General features: G+C 43.7%; 3 protein-coding genes across 4 annotated transcripts in view; 1 reads left to right on the top strand and 2 right to left on the bottom strand.

Annotated features, from left to right (window-relative positions):
• Window positions 1-607: 607 nt before the first annotated feature.
• Window positions 608-2,300, bottom strand: PTRHD1 (peptidyl-tRNA hydrolase domain containing 1). The gene is made up of 2 exons (XM_026520034.4): window positions 2,049-2,300; window positions 608-953 (listed from the first exon to the last, which is right to left on the bottom strand). Exons 1-2 carry the CDS (start codon window positions 2,298-2,300, stop codon window positions 783-785), a joined length of 423 nt encoding a protein of 140 aa, XP_026375819.1. The 3' UTR covers window positions 608-782.
• On the top strand, window positions 2,077-16,531 carry CENPO (centromere protein O). Of its 2 annotated transcripts, none has more exons than XM_026520021.3 (8): window positions 2,077-2,445; window positions 2,713-2,814; window positions 4,039-4,208; window positions 8,830-8,932; window positions 9,657-9,916; window positions 11,446-11,614; window positions 12,352-12,514; window positions 13,775-16,531. In XM_026520021.3, the coding sequence occupies exons 2-7, from the start codon at window positions 2,781-2,783 to the stop codon at window positions 12,471-12,473; spliced, it is 858 nt and encodes a 285-aa protein (XP_026375806.2). In that variant the 5' UTR covers window positions 2,077-2,445; window positions 2,713-2,780; the 3' UTR covers window positions 12,474-12,514; window positions 13,775-16,531. The 2 variants fall into 2 exon arrangements, with proteins under 2 accessions (XP_026375806.2, XP_048078687.1); XM_048222730.2 differs by having other exon boundaries at window positions 2,318-2,445; window positions 9,636-9,916.
• The window catches only part of ADCY3 (adenylate cyclase 3), a 77,604-nt gene continuing 74,584 nt past the window's right edge, over window positions 13,552-16,571 (bottom strand). Inside the window, exons 20-22 of the mRNA XM_026519999.4 lie at window positions 15,646-15,769; window positions 15,166-15,290; window positions 13,552-14,572 (exon numbers count right to left, since the gene is read on the bottom strand). Of these exons, the coding sequence (XP_026375784.1) occupies window positions 14,390-14,572; window positions 15,166-15,290; window positions 15,646-15,769 (432 nt within the window). The 3' untranslated portion in view covers window positions 13,552-14,389. The remainder of the gene's footprint in view (window positions 14,573-15,165; window positions 15,291-15,645; window positions 15,770-16,571) is intronic.

The following is a 16,571-nucleotide window of genomic DNA, read 5'->3' as shown; positions in this document are numbered from 1 at the left end:
TGACTTTATTCCATGGGCAAGTAGGAGTCTTTACTGAACAGGGTGCTCAATGATCTTAAATAAACCTAGTGGCAGGAAGCCTGCTGAATTGTAGCCAGGATACATGAGAGGGGAGCAGACCAGTGGGACGGACACTCTGATGAACAAAATGAGAGCCTGATGCAGGGTGGTAGCCCTGAAAACTACGATAATGTACTTGACAAATTTCATCAAATATATATATTTGTGTGTGTGCGTGTGCATATATATATATTTTAACATCTTTGAAACTGAAATACATCTTATGGTTAATCACATGTCTTAATAGGCAAGATCTCTTCTTTCTTAACAACATGTAAAATAATGGTGTATCTAAAAGTTGATATTGTCCTAGATTCAATGAATATGGTATCTGGATGTGAATAAGAAATAAAGAATTCAAAGGCAAAGTTTTAAACTTGGGTGACTGGAAGAACTCTTATTCCTAATGAAGAAGGAAGGGTGTTTGTTTCCTTGACCCCTGGATAGGAGTCTAACCAAATCTTCCATTTGAGCAATGACCCATAGAAATATTGCAGCTCACTACTTTCCCCATCTGAACTAATTAATAATTAAAAATAAGAGGAAGTACTTATTAATGACAACTTTAATATGAACATGTGTTTGACCCTCAAGAAACATTCATAACTTAAAGGGAAGAGCGAGTTACCATTGAGAGGAGTACATGATGCTTAGGGACGGACTGCATGCAGTTTCTGGATCCAGCTGATACCCAAATACATCAAGGCAACTGTTAACCTTAGTCATTTGAACAATCGGTACTTCTTCAAATACTGGCTCACTTCTTCCTTGGGGTAGGGACGGAGCGCAAGGCAAGTGGCGATATTCTCAGGCTGCTCCAGCCACAGCATGTGGTCAACGTTCTTCTGTTGCAAGGTCTCAGCCAGCTCCTTTAGGGTCCTTTCATCTGCAGCCTATCAGAAGCAGAGCACAGAACAGACAAATCTGCTTGTGCCAGCTAGCCATAAAGGTATTACCCCACCCCAGGGTTCTAGTTTGTTTAAAATAAATTTTATAATGTAAAGTAAAATATGTGCTTAATGTAGAAAACTAAAAATAATAGAGAAGCATTAGAAACTAACTAAAATCCCACCACCTGCTTAATATTTGGATGTATTTCCTTAGTTTTTCCTTCAAAATCTGGATCATTTTGTATAGAATACAGTTCAGTTAGCATCACATGAGCACTCTTCCATGTCAACTAAATATGCTCCAAAACCATGATTTATGCTAGCTTTACAATAGCACATTTTATGGGCATAAAATGAACCAATCAACAGTGCTGGAAATTTAGTAATTTCCACATTTTTTACTATTATAAAGTGCTCCTATGAATATTCTTGTACTATACAATGCTCTTCGGTGCATCTGATTATCTTCCTAGGATACATTTCCAGCAGCAGAATTGACAAACGGAAAAGGTAAGGGTAAGATCTGTTTGGCCATCTGCAAAAAGAAACTGACCTCTATTTTACACCGGTGGTGTCTGGTATTTATGACGCTGGGTTCAACTACATTAGGTACACATTTGCTTTAAAATAATCAGGCGTCATATCCTGGTAATGCTTCAATTTCACTTCACTTGCAATAAGGAATCCCGCGTCCCTATCCCTTCCGAATCGGCTTTTCGGGGAGGGGGCGGGACAGTACCTTTGCGCGTTGCAATAAAAGGCCGGCCCAGTGCACAGGTGGAAGGGCAGGGCCTCGTTCCACCCGCCTCCACTCTCACAGGCATCTCTTAAGAGGGAGGCGGGTGAGAATGGAGAGGTGCGGGAAGCATTAATTACCGGCCCAACGTCCACTCGTCACACAGTCAGACCCCGTCCAGCCAAGGGAAGTCTCCCGGAGCAATAGCGGAAACCCCCGAAACTTTTTCAAAACTTAGATGTGAACGACTCCTCCCCACTATCCCCGTATCCACTCTACAAAGTTAAGCCTCAGCCTCAAGACCACACCCACTTCCGGCCTCGACAGCCTCGGCACCCCTCCCCCTCCGCCGGATGCCTCACCTCGAGGACCACCTTGCGCATGCGCCCCAGGTCCCGGAGGTAAGCGGCCGTGTGGGGGTGGTCGCGATGAATGTGCAAGGCCGCGGTGGCTGCGTGACAGGCCTGCGCTACCAGTGCGCCCGCTGGCCAGGAGAATGGAGCTTGCGATAGATCCTTTCGTAACACCAAGTATTGGACTAGGATTTGCGGCTCTACGCCAGAGGACGCCATCTTCCTGGCCCACCGAAAGGCCAGACCTGCTCCCCGGTGCATGCCGGGATGAGGGAGGGGCCCTGAGTGCAGCCATGTTTTTGTACGGCGGGGGCGCAAAGCACCCTGGGTGCGACTGGTTTGATTTTTTGAAGGCGTGGACGGCGGGAACTCTCTTCCTTGTCCTGGGTGAGCGAGAGGAGCAGAGGTAAGGGGAACGTAAGACCCGGGGAGGGACGGGACCGTGACCAGGGTGGAAGACTGAACGGCCTCTTATAAAGCCGTGTTCTGGGGCGCGCGCAGGGGTAGGTAGACGGGGACACCGCCAGCCGGGACTGGGGAACGGGAGGGCAGGGTCAGGGAAGGGGAGTCCTAGCGGTGACACTTGGGGTGTCAGGGGGCCGACGGTCCGTGCCTGAGTTGTGCGCGTCCTGCCATGAATAGGTGTGACTTTCTTGCCTTTTCCTTTTACCAGCAAGGAAATCTCGGTCCCTATTACCGCTTGCCTGCCCAACTTCATAGGAGGGCCTGTGGAAATCTGAGATGGAGTGGGCGAATGACGGCAAGTCCAAAGGAGGTATTCACAGGGTCGCCCTTCCCCCCCCTTACTTCTGCTGCCAAGATGACCCCTAGGTTAAACGAGCCCTTTCCCCCTCGGACGGATGTGTGACTAGGCCTGTTTGGGAGCACTATGGTGAAAGGAACAAACTGAAGACTGCAAGGAACAGGCAGCTAAGATCATTCATTGCACAAGGAAAATTACTTCAGACATTTCTAGGCTCCTGCCCCTTTTTAAACCGATAGGTCACCTTCATAATATGCCCAGTGTTTATATTCAGAGCTACAGGTCTAGCCAGTGAGGTCACTTATGCGTTTCACCTGTGGAAGGGTCGGTGCCAGGCAGTGACTTTGGTGTTGATTAGACCTAGGTTTGAGTCCTGGCTCTGCCATTAGAAAAATTGTAGCTTTAGACAAGTTATTTTACCTTTTTCTGCCTTAATTTCTTCATCTGGAAAGTGGAGGCAAAAATTAGCCTCACAGTGGTGATTGTGGAGATTAGATAAGTGTTAAATTCTCTTCGTGCTTTATTTCTTTACATGGTTTGTAAGTAAAGCATCTAGCACAAGTGCCTTAATATGTAGGAAATGTTCAGCAAATGCTTTATTGTTAGACTTGATTGGCATTTTGAAACTGTGACCTTTCCTGTATTGGACCTTAATCTCTTGGGAACTGAGATTTGCCTCTGAATTTCTGTCCAACCATGAACTTGTTTTCCTTTTTAATACCCAGTAGTATTGGTAGGCAGTCCCTCTAGTGTGTATCTTTATAGACTTGTGTGAATAATACGTTTCAGAGAAGGTACTTAATTTAAGTCTCTCTAGATGTCTAAATCCAAAGAGTTATGCATTAGCACTTTGGGAAAACATGCATAAAAACCGATATAAAAAATGATTGTACATTTTTTAAAAAAGGTTCTGAGAGAGAGTCTGAATTTGGTGACCCCGGTTTCCCCTGAGTCCTTATTATCATGGGTAACTGAGATGAGTTATATTAAGAAAATGCTCTCTTCGAACAGCATCCTGGTCAGAGACTGCTTGTACATTAGTACTGAACCTACGAGTTTGCTTAGCATTGGTTTCTGTTGTCACCTCCTCTGATTTTGTAAATTGTAGCCAATGTCTAACATGTTAGCTGACCGAAGGTCTGAAAAGAGTCACCCTCTGTTCCGCCTGAAATGCTCCCTGTTGCCAGAGTTAGAAATCCCTGGCTTCTTGTGAAATTGCCATTTTACTTTCCTCAGGTGTTTTAGCTCACTTGGAAAGACTTGAGATTCAAGTGAACAGATCCCGTAAAAACTTAGAAGATCTGCAGAGAGCACAGGCAGTCGAAAGCGCTCTTGGGACCAAGATTCATAAACTGAGATGTCTGCGAGATGAGCTGAGAGCTGAAGTGAAGCAACGTCAAGCCAGAGTAAGTGCAAAGGTGACATTAGCAAGTTTTCCCAGAGTGTAAAGAGCAGGCATGATCTGGGAATTAGCAAATTCGTGTACTGGGTTTCGCCTGTGATCTTACTGATTGATTTCAGCCCTTGAGCTCTCAAGTGATCAGTCCTGTAGAGTCAACTAATCAGTATCAACCAGTAATTGTCAGACACTACTGATAGGCCAGGCAAGTTCTTCGTCAGTCTCTTAGCCTGCACTCAGAGGCATGAGCCTGTTACTTCAATCTCAGCCTGACTTGAGTCATTGGCACTTTTGTCATTAGCGCCATCTTTCCCTTACCCACACTTGAAACCACACAGCGAACTTTGACTCTTTCCTGTTTTTAGTTTTCTCTCGAGACCAGGATCAGTCAGCAAGACCTGTCAGATTTTCCCTCAGATTGTCTTTGTACTTCAGGTATTATCCGCATATGTTGTAAATATTTACTAGGTGATTTGGATGCCAGGATTATTGCAGTAGTCTGCTAGTTGCTTCTCCTTCTGTATATCTACTTCTCCAATAACTCCTGCACGGCCAAGAAAATGCTTCATAAAACACTACATCATTGAACTTTATATAAATGTAAAAAGTATAAACTCTTTCATGTCTGACTTTTTTTTGCTGAATGTTCTGTGACATTCATCCAGACTGGTGCATATAGTGGTCGTTCTTTTTTATTGCTGTGTAGTAATTTCATTTTATGAATAGTCCACAATTTATTTACAAATCGTATTGTTGGTACATTTGGGCTGTTTGGGTTGTTTCACTTTGGGGCTGTGAAACATTCTTGTTCCTGTGTTTTGATGTAAAAATCTGTACTTTTCTATTGGGTGAATACCTTGTAGAATTGCTAGGTCACAGGGTACGTATATTATCTTTAGTAAATACTGCCAGTTTCTGGAAGTGATTATACCAATTTTACATTCCCAGCACCAGTGTATGAGATTTCCATTGTTTTGCATCTTTACCAGTACTTGATATTGTCAGTTTAAAAAAATTGTCATTCTGGTGGGAGTGTCATAGTGTCTCATGGTGGAGTAATTTGCAATTGCCTGATAACTAATGCTGTCAAGTACTTGTATTGGATACTTGAAAGTCTTCTCATGTGAAATATGTTTTCCAGGGCTTCTGCAAGCATTTTTATTGTGTTGTCTGTCTCTTACTTAATTGTAGAGTCTTTACATATTTTGGATATGAATTCTTTGTTTGGGGTATGTATTATGAGTCTTCTCCTAGCCTGTGGCTTGCCTTTTCACTCTCTAATGGTGTCTTCTGATGAAAGGAAAGTCTTCAGTTAAATAAAGTTTGATTTAGGAATCTAACTTTTTACTTACTGCTCTTGTTTTCTTTTAATAAATCTTGGCCTAACTTAAGATGATGAAGATGTTCTGTGGTATTTTCTAAAAGCTCTATTGTCCTTTTTACTTTCAGAATTGCAGTCCATCTGGAATTGATTTTTGTGTATGGTATGACGTAATAGGTCATAACTTTTTTTTTCCCCATATGGATATCCACTGCATCCAGTACTGCTTTCTGAAGTCCACTCTTTTCCCATTGTATTGTAAAGGGTCTTTGGGTCCACTGTTGGCCTGTTTCTGACTTCTGTCCCATTGGTCTGTTTGTCTTTGTGCTAGTACCAGAGGTTCGTGTACTGTATATGTTACATACATCCGCCTGTCACGTATGTCATCTTCTTCAGAATTATCTTGGGCTATTCTTGGCCCCTTGAATTTTGCATAAATTTGGGAGTCAGCCATCAGTTTTCAAGAACAAACCTGTAAATTTGGTTGGGATTGCATTGAACCTACACACCAGTTTGGAGAGAATTGGAATATTTCCCGTAGTGCATCTTCCAGCCAGTGTATGGGATCTTTCTTTACATTTATTTAGTTCTTCAGCCTCTCTCAGCAGTGGTGTAGTTTTATGTGTAGAGGTCTTAAATCATTCATTATATTTATCTTTATGTATTTGGTTTTTCCTGATGTTACTGTGTATGGCAGGGGTCAGCAGGCTTTTCCTGTGTAAGGCCAGATCGTCAGTGTGAAGCTTTGTGAACCAGGTGGTCCCTGTGGCAGATACTTGGCTGCGCTGTTGTATCGTGAAGCGGCTCAAACAATATGTAAATTAATGGGTGTGTTCCAGTAAAACCTTATCTACGAAAGTAAGTGTCCAGTTAGGTTTGACCCACAAGCCACATTTTGATAACCCCGATACATGGTATTATTTTTTAGAAATTTGATTTTTATGGGGCGCCTCAATGACTCAGTCCGTTGAGGGTCTGCCTTCTGGGATTGAGCCCCACATCGGGCTCCTTGTTCAGCGGGAAGCCTGCTTCTCCCTTTCCCTCTGCCTGCCGCTCCCCCTGCTTGTGCTCTTTCTGTCAAATAAATAAAATCTTAAAAAGAAAAAAGAAAATTGACTTTCAAATTGTCGTGTAGAAATATATTTGATTTTTGTATATTGACTTTATATATCACAACTTTGCTACATCCGCATTAGTTCTATTAATTTATCTTTCTATTCTTTTGGAATTTCTACATTTGGAATCATGCCGTATGCAAACAATAACGGTTTTGCTTCTTTCCAGTCCTTGTAACTTGCTTTTCTTGCCTTATTCTGTTAGCTGAGATCTTCAGTATGTTGTTGAATAGAAATAGTCTTAGGGTCAACCTGTTTGCTCTAAATTTTGTATAGTTACTCTCATCAGATTAAGGAAATGCTCTTCTGTGTCTAGTTTGCTAGAGTTTTAATTGTGTTCAGTATTGAATTTTATTAAATGTTTTTACTGCATATATTAAGGTGGTCATATGTCTTCTCTTTTATTAATGTGGTGATACATATTGATTGGTGTTTGAGTGATAATGGCTTACATTTTTGGAATAAACCTAATTTGGTTTGATGTGTTATCCTTTCTATATAATGCTGAATTCTATTTGCTGATATTTGCTAGTCGGACTTTTACATCTAAATTCATGAGGTTGTCTTGTGAACTTTTTTTTCTTTACTGTCCTTGTCAGGTTTTGGCATCAAGTTTAACCTGGTCTCAGAAAGCAAGTTGAGATGTTTTCTTTTTTTTTCTATTTGCTGGAAGAGTTTATATAAAATTAGTGTGGTTTTTCCTTAAATTTTTGTAAAGAATTACCTGGTAAAGCCCATCAGGCCTCTTCTATGGGAAGGTTTTAAATTTCTAATTCAGGGGAACCTGGGTGGCTCACTTGGTTAAGTGTCTGCCTTCGGCTCACGTCATGATCCCAGGGTCCTGGGATGGGGCCCCCCACATTAGGCTCCCTGCTCAGTGAGGAGCCTGCTTCTCCCCTTCCCTCTGCCTCCTCTTCCCCTTGCTTGTGCTTGCTCTCTCTCTTTCACTCTCTGACAAATAAATAAAATACTTTTTAAAAAGTTTCTGATTCAATTTCTTTGATTAATATAAAGCTTTTATATTTCCTATTTCTTTTTGGGTCATCTTTGGTAAGTTGAATTTCTCAGGGAATTTGTCCATTTCATCTAAACTCATGTTTCAAGTTGTTTGAACCTTCTCAAACAACTTACTATCTTGTGAGTAGGACTGGTCAGTAGTATTGTCTCATTTTTTATTCTGGTAATTTTTAATCTTCATAATTTGCGTTCACTCTTCCACTCTTTTTCTCTCCTTGATCAGTCTTGTTAAGTTTTATGAGTTTTGTATTCGTTTTATTAAAGAACCACCTTTTGGTGTTACTGATTTTCTCTATTGTACATTTGTGTTGTATTTTCACTAATATCTTCTCATCATACTACCCTTCCTTCTCTTTGGATTTAAGTTGCTTTTTAGCTTCCTAAGATGAATACTTTTTTTTTAGTCCTTTTTTCTCCCTTTTTGTATGTGAGGTTATAAATTTCCCACTAAGTACAGTGTCTTAGTATGGGCTGTTGTAACAAAAATACCATAATCTGGGTGGCTTATCAGCAACACATATGTCTCACAGTTCTAGAGGCTGGGGAGTCCGAGATTATGGACCCAGCAGATTGAATGTCCAGTGAGGACCTGGTTCCTCATTGATGGTACTCTTCTCATGTAGCCTCACATGTTAGAAGGGGCAGGCTAGCTCCCTGGGGTCCCTTACAAGGGCACTGATCCCATTCATGAGGGCTCCAATACTGGGACCTAATCACCAACCAGAGGCCCCCACCTCCAGATACCATCACACTGGGCATTAGGTTTCAACGTATGAATTTTGAGAAATACAAACATTCAGTCCGTAGCACATGGCTTTAACTATATCCTGCAAGTTGTGGTACGTCATGTTTTCATTGTTTTGCTCACCCTGTACTCACCCTAGACTTTCCTCACACCCTGTTCTTGTTCCTCTCACAATACTCTCCATTCCCCCCAAAGTCCTAATTGTTCTTCAGGACAGCACAGTTTCTACTTCTGATTCTCAGCACGGTGACCCACAAGGTTCTTCCTCTATTGTGAATTCATAGCACTAACTGGTCACTATAGCATTTCTTGAGTTATTACATTAAAAAAAACCCACAAACCCTCTGCATTTAGCTTTCTTCCCACTTGTGTGAGGGCAAGGCCCCTGTGCTACGCCCCTATCCAGTTTGATTTGGTGCATATTTTGCAGGTTAGAGCATCTCCTGACCAGACACTGAAAATCAGTGAACAAGAAGTTATGGAGAGAAGACAGGAAAAGGTGAAAGCCATTCTGCAGGCATATCGTTTTACAGGTATCATTTATTTTCTGAACTGTTGCAGTCTGAGTCTCTTCTCTCTAGTGAGTTGGTTTGCCAGATATATTATTAGTCCTGGACTTATTTCATGAGCATGGGTTTTTGCCTTCCTCAACATACACACATAAAGCTGCTATACTATTTGTAGGCATCTTGACCTACAAAATTGGCCTCTTTTTGCAGAAGATTGGCTGGTGGCTGGCTTAGATTACTCATTTTATCTATCCAGTATGTGTCAGAATTTGTAGTAGAACTGCCTTTGCTGCTGGCTGGCTTGATGCCACTGGTCAAACAGTTTGAACCCGTTAAGTCTGTTTTCCCATTAAAATGGGGATTTATCCTGCCCATTATCTGTGGCATGCTGTGGAAGGAACCGGACTACTGTACATGAATTGACACTGAGAGAAAAAGAAGAGGTAACATGACAATTTCAAAATCTGTTCTTCCATAATTCGATATTAGGATATTTTATCTTTTCCACCAACTTCTGTAGTTTTAACGACTCAAATTCAAAGAGAGCCAGAGTGAGTGAAAAGAGTCAGTGATGTTCCTTCAGCACACATTTGAACACATACTGTATGTACGAGGCAGCGCTGAAGCAAATGGGATATGCAGCTGAAGAAGATACTGCCTTTGCTGACATCTGTTGAGAGGTTTCATCTTTTTTTTTTTTTTTTTTTTTTTTTTTTTTTTTTGAGAGGTTTCATCTTGTTTGTTTCAGGGCTCAGTGGGAAACTGACCAGCCGAGGGGTCTGTGTCTGCATCAGCACTGCTTTTGAGGGAAATCTGCTGGATTCCTATTTTATCGACCTTGTCATACAGAAGCCACTTCGGATACATCACCATTCAATTCCAGTCTTCATTCCCCTAGAGGAGATATCTGCAAAATACTTACAGAATAATATTCAGCACTTCCTGTTCTGTCTTTGTGAATACCTAAATGCTTATGCCGGGAGGAAGTACCAGGCAGATCGACTTCAGGTATCTGTCCGGGATCTTTTTTTTTTTTTTTAATATTTTACTTATTTATTTGACAGAGAGAAAAAAAGCACAAGCAGGGGGACCGTCAGAGGGAGAGGGAGAAGCAGGCTCCCCTGGGATCATGACCTTAGCCGAAGCAGATGCCTTACTGACTGAGCCACCCAAGCGCCTCTGTCTGGGGTCTTATATAGCATATGTTATGAGGCCAGAATAGGCGTAAGGGTTGAGGGGGCGGGCAGGCAAGTTTTCTTTTGTATTTTAAAAATGCTTTATACTTCTGAGCCAGAAATTTGACCATTATCCATCTGACGCGTGTTTCTTATTTATATACAAGCTATTTTCCACCTTTTTCCCCTTTTGAAACTCTGGATGCTGTGGAACGTGGGTACTGTTTAAGGGATTATTTACTCCTTGAGGGTGGTCCTCAGGCTTTTATACTTGACGCTTTCTTCCCTTCACAAAGTAGTACAGTCACACCTCATTTTATTGTACTTCTCTTTGTTGTGCTTTGCAGATAGTGCATTTTTCTACAGATTGAAGGTTTGTGGCAACTCGGTGTTAAGTAAGCCTGTTGGTGCCATTTTTCCAACAGTGTTTTCTCACTTTGTGTCTCTGTCACATTTTGGCAATTCTCAAAATATTACCAAATTTTTCATTATTTGTTTTGGTGATCTGATCATTGATTACTACTGACTAAAAGTTCAAATGATGGTTAGCATTTTTTAACAATAAAATATTTTTTTAGCAATATTTTTTAATTAAAATGTATACGTTAGTTTTTTAGATATAATGTTATTGCATACTTAATATGACTACAGTGTAGTGTAAACATAACTGTCCTGGGAAACCAAAAATTTCATTTGACTCTTTATTGCAGTGGTCTGGAACTGAACCCACAGTATCTCTAATGTAGGCCTGTGGAGTTTCTATGCTTTTAATTCAACAGATATTTATAGAGTCCCTACTGTGTGCCAAGTGCCGTGCTGAACTTTAGGTATAGATGCAAAGCAGAATGATACATAGGGGAATACCATCCATCTTTGTCTAAACTCTGGCCTACCTTCTTGGGGTTGCAGTGGAACTAGGGTTGGGCTAAAACACATTTTTTAAAGTAGACGGGAAATGAATGCAGATAAGAAATATGTGACTTTTATAAGCTTGGTGTCCTGTTCCCCCCTACCCCCCACCTCCATGCATTTAGAATAACTCTGAAGCCCTTGGTCGTCACTTAAACCGATATGAGAATGCAGACTCAGAGCATCTTAGCCAGCTGTACAAAGACAGTGCGTCTGCCTTATGCCCCTGGCCATTTATTTAGCGCTTTCTGCAGGCCTTTCTAGGATCCGCCTACTCTTCGTTATCTTATAAATCTTTATCATTAGTCCTTTTTATAGGCTTTTCTCTGCCCTTTATTTCTGTGAAATTTGATTCATGGGCCCTAGTTTTGTAGACATGTTTGAAGTGTCACAACCACTCACTGACTTTGGAGCTGTAATCATCATAAATTTTGTGTCTGTTTTGATCCTCAGAGTGACTTTGCAGCCTTTCTGGCTGGGCCCTTGCAGAGAAACTCGCTGTGCAACTTGCTGTCATTTACTTACAAAGTGGAGCTGCGGGGTCAGTTCCCATTTCGTGCTAGACTGCAGTATAAGGACCTCACGACAACCCTGCCAACTGACGTCACCATTACGTACCAAGGTGAGAGGAAGGATGCCTCAACAAAGAAGTGATAATATGCTCGTGGTTCTGGTCGAATGAAACAGGGTAAAATAGGGAGACTGTATCAGTTAGACTTCTGGAGACCCATTCTTCTGTTAACTCTACTAGAAATTTACTCAGTAAAGTACAAAGAATACTTTCCTTCTTTCTACCATTTTTCCTGTCCTCTTTGTAAGTAGTGAACATAATTACCCTAGTTCCCACCTCCTTTGCTCTGACTCTGCCAGTTATTCTTGAGTTTGATTTGTTGTCACTGGAGATCCCTCTTGAGAGACAGCTAATGAGGCGGAGCCGCAGGGTCACCTGTGGTGAAGAGAGCCAAGGCTCATTTTCACTAAGAAGCCAATTAGACAAGTGAGTATACACTTAGCTCTCTAGAGACTCTTCTGTATATGGGAATCTTTTAGGGCTGGCTAAGAGAGATTGTGTTGTTTTAGTTAAATGTTCCATAGTAATGTGATATGGGCAACAGTGAAAAATAGGATCAAATATTTTTAGGAGGTAGAAGTTTTGAAGCTGCCACAGATTTCACACCATAGGTTTTAGACTTCTGGGCAGAGTCTGTTCAGGTCTCAAAATTTCATTGGTCCAATAAAGGGCAGTCTCAGCTCCAGACTGGGGGGGAAAAAAAGGTTACATTAGGGGTCCAGAACATCGATGATCTGGGTTCTGATTCCCCCACTTGCACTAAATGAGATTGATATAATCTGTTTTAGGAACGGATGCATTATCCCCGTCGTGGGAAGAACAGCGAGCATCCCACGAAAATCTGTTTTTTTCGAAGCCCCTACATCACGTGTTTACTTATTTGCAAGAAAAAGAGAAAAGTTGGATATGAGCCTCGTCTCCTAGAATATTTTCGTTGGGAACATGTCAAAAGTGAGTAAAATAATACTGTGTGCAGTCCCCAGGCTAGGTCCTGTTGACTGAAAACTGTAGAAAGGCTCAGACCCCTTGCCTGGGGACCATCCTTGGAATGAGAACAGTCACGCACCTCATCAGGGTGCTAAGGGGCAAGTTTGGACAGTGGGGGTATTGATTTGATCGTATGTTTTAGCTGAAAATCAGAATGGATGATGGGGTAGTCGAAGGCATCTTGTGAAAGAGGGAGTTAGGTACCTTTTAATTTAACTAAGAGTATTTCTAGCTTTTATGAATGCTCTAAGTAATTCTACCTCATTTTCCTAAGAAAGACTTTTGAAAAGAAAGTTCTTAGAACACTCCAGGTGCCTGATATGACAGGAATCACATGCTTAAGGAAAGTGTTTTTGATCTTTAGTTTGAAGCAGTGTGTTCTAGGCTACTAAAGAATACGGTGTAAAGTATTGTGGATAATCAGGGCTGTATGCAGCTGATACTTTGTTTTCTAAACGTTAGTAGAGAGTTGAATGTATTGAGTCAGCTATAAAAAAGGATCAAACTCAATGGTTGTGAAGGGCAGCAGACCCTCCCTCATCCCTCCTGCAGGCGCTCGGCCACAGCTGCACAGTTGTCTCCCCCCAGCTCCTGATCTCAGTAGTGGATCATTTCTCCTTGTATTATAAAATCCTGGCCTGACTCGTTTTATTCCTTATGAAAATATGTATAAGGACGGTGCCCAGATGTGTCTGGCGGGAGCCAGCTGTTTGTCCCCGCTTTGCCCAGTCACAAGTAGGAGTCCTTACTCTGCTTCCTGCCCTGGGCCCAGAGCTGCATCCAGGCCTTAACACGGTCACTTCCTGGACCAGATGACCAGGAAGCAGCCTACATGTGTGGGCACCCAGGGGGCAGGCAGAGTCGGCTTGGACCACCATTTAGAAGAAAGGAGCTTGAGGATCATCAGATGTTTTAGTTCAGGTTCTTGCCTTCCAGGCACGTGGTAAGGATGCGTGATGTGAGTTAGCAAAGTACTTAACAGAATTTTCACAATGATCACATTCAAGTTGAATAAAGCTTTTAATAAAACAGTCTTGTTCTTTATCAATACCTGTAAATTCTCTTTCTTTTAAAGCAGTAGCAAAGGCGACTGTAGCAAGAGCTCAAGAGGCAAGGCAATATCGGAAAGTGTTTTTTTAACAGAAAGTTAAAAATATAAATGTAGAAGATCTGTTTATATATTTTTCTCTCAGAAATAAATTCCCTTTCCCTCCCTCCCACCAGGTAAAAGGAAATATTGCACTTTCTGCTCTCATGACTAAGGTGGCAGGGGTTCCAGAAGAACATTTCAAGATTATCAGGAACATCAGCATGAGGGCCAGTTCACCTAACCCGGACCATATGGAGACGAGCAGGTCTCCATCTTGAAAGATTGCTTCCAGGTGAGCGCAGGGGAGAACACTTGCCTGCTTAGCCGTCAAGTCCTGCCAAGTCCTTGTCTGAAGCACAGCTTTCCCATCTGTGCTCCCAGCCCAGAAGCAAAGGCAGCTTTGTTCCACCTCGGACGCATTTCCTGCTCACAGTGGCCATGGCCTCTCTGGGGCAAGGAGGGCTGGTGAGACCCAGGGCTCTAGAAGGATTGTTCCAGTACTATGCCTAAGACCCCCTACTCTCTGAGGAAGCTACAGGCACACTGAGGAATAGTACGGCCACCCTCAGAGCTCACGTATCCATGAACAAATGAAGGCTTGAGGAGATTTTTAAACCTAAAGTCTATGTGAGTGTGCACTTCGACAATTTGGGAATGTTGGGACTTGGTCATGTGTCCTTTCCCAAGGCCTTTATTTCCAAAAATAGATTCTACCTTCCCATTTGGACTGTGGTGGGGCTAGAGGCCATTCAGGAGTTGTCCACCACCTGGTGGGGCAGGGTGACCGAGGAGCCATTTGGGAAGGCAGCTGGCTTATCACGCCCCTTCAAGAAAAAGGTTAGCAGCTCCCCTTTCCCTTTCACAAAGATTGTCCCTCGCCTCACAAAGCGGAAGCCGTACTCTCGAAGGATGGCTTGTGTTTCTTCCACCACCTGTAGAGGGAGAACATATGAGCTCAGACCGGGGCGGCCCAGAGGTGTCCACACGGGGGCCACAGGTCCCGGTGAGCCCACCTGTAGTGCTCTTCTCCAGACCTCTCGGGCCAGGCCCCTTATTCTGCGCACCAGTGGGCACAGGGTGGTTTGCCTAGGGCCTATCCCTCTCCTAGTGAAAGCACATGCTGTTCCCAGAGGACAGCCCCAGGGCACCTCCGGTGGCAGCATCGCTCCCTGTTCTCATGTCCCCTCTCCCCGCTCTGTGGCGCTTTCCTGCCAGACCCAGCTGACCCGGCTCGGGGTGGCTTTAGGGGGGAGCTATTGGAGGCACAAGAGATCAGAAAGTTCATACCAAGAGGTAGGATAGTCTTACCAAGAACTTAAGCCTAAATTTTGAAAAGGGGGCTGAAGTATATCCTCCCTTCGACTGAGGCACCTCTGCCCACCCTTGCCTGCAAGCTCCCAGAACCACCCACCTGCTACTCTGGGCCCACAGAAGGGAGGCGGTAGCACATGGCAACACACCCTGTTCCGATTTTGTTCCCGCCCCCTGGGTCTGAGCACACGCTTTGCTCTGCTGCTGGACCTACCTGAATGTTGCCCATGACCCCTGTGGACTCCATCCTGCTGGCCACATTGACTGTGTTGCCCCAGATGTCATAGTGTGGTTTCCGGGCTCCAATGACCCCAGCCAGGACCCCTCCTTTGTTCATGCCTGGTGGAGGGATGTAAAATTGAGCACAGCCACAAGCCATATTTTGTCATTATCCCATCTCAAGCCACCAGCTCCTCTCCCAGAGAATTCACCACCTGACCCCAACCACAAAGCTGTCTGTTAACCAATTCCTCATGAAGCTTGTCTCTAGGCCACCCGAGGGCAGATATGTCTCCTGTTTATCCTGTCCTGGCCCCTATGCTAAGTAATTTATGCAGTACAGAAGTTGCCAGTTTCAACACCTATCTGGTACTTCAGGTGTCTTGTGAGCTCACCCAGGAGAAATCCCCCCCCCACACACACACACAGTGAGGACAGCAGAGAACAAGGGGCACGCAAGCCCGGGAGCCCTTACCGATGCGCAGCATGAAGTTGTTGAAGGACTGGTTGTTGATGTTTGTGAGCGTATCCTTCATGGCCAGAGCGAAGTCGGCCAGATCAGCCAGGTGCTGCCAGCGCTCCTTGTCTGACTTCTCCTCCTGGGCCAGGGAGCAGCAGCGAGAGCGTCAGGGCCGGCATCGGCACCTTCCTCCCCTTCACAGCATTCTGGAGGCGAATTCCTACCCCTCGTTGTCAGAAGCCCTATTCTCCACTTCTCACAAGTGAGTCTGACCTCTACCGTGGCTTGCCATTGACAGTTCCCCTGGATCCCTTAGGGTCCCCAGGTGGGAAGACCAATCCTGGCCAGCTGCGTCACTTCCCATCTGCCAAGTAGCCGATCAGGCGGCCTCCCTCAACCTGGTCTCTCAAGTTTGGGATGGTTCTCATTTTGATTCCTTACAGAGATTATAAGCCCTTGAAGGTCAGGACCCATCTTAGACACGTTTCTTTAGCCTCATCCATAAAATGGAAATGGTAGTAGTACTTACGTCATATAGGATGGTTGTCAGATAAAACAGGATTAAGAGTTTAAGAACTGCTGTTGGGACCAGGCCCACAGCTCCTTTCCTCCTGAACAGCTAGCTCCGCAGGTCTGATACAACCAAAGAACAGGCTGATGCTGGCCAGGGAGCTCTGAAGACCCTTTTCTAACAGAACTACTCTCAACCTGGATGTTTTCATTGTTACATAATTGCCTGGATGGGTGCTACTCCCCAGTTCTTTCTAAAGTCTAGAGCATGCAGGGAGCATGGCCACAGTTAGAGCAGGTAGGCCTGGCCTAAGCTGGGCCCCAGCGGGGGGCTTGTGAATCCTGTTCTTTCTCATTATACTTTGCCAATAAACCTGATTTTAAATTTGCATCACATGGTGCTAGTGGTGTGTGTGTGACCCACTGGCACA

The sequence above is a fragment of the Ursus arctos genome, unplaced genomic scaffold (genome assembly GCF_023065955.2).
Source record: "Ursus arctos isolate Adak ecotype North America unplaced genomic scaffold, UrsArc2.0 scaffold_8, whole genome shotgun sequence".
Lineage (NCBI taxonomy): Eukaryota > Metazoa > Chordata > Mammalia > Carnivora > Ursidae > Ursus > Ursus arctos.
The sequence above is the reverse complement of the archived record's forward strand: the minus strand, read 5'-3'. Positions and strand labels throughout refer to the sequence as shown.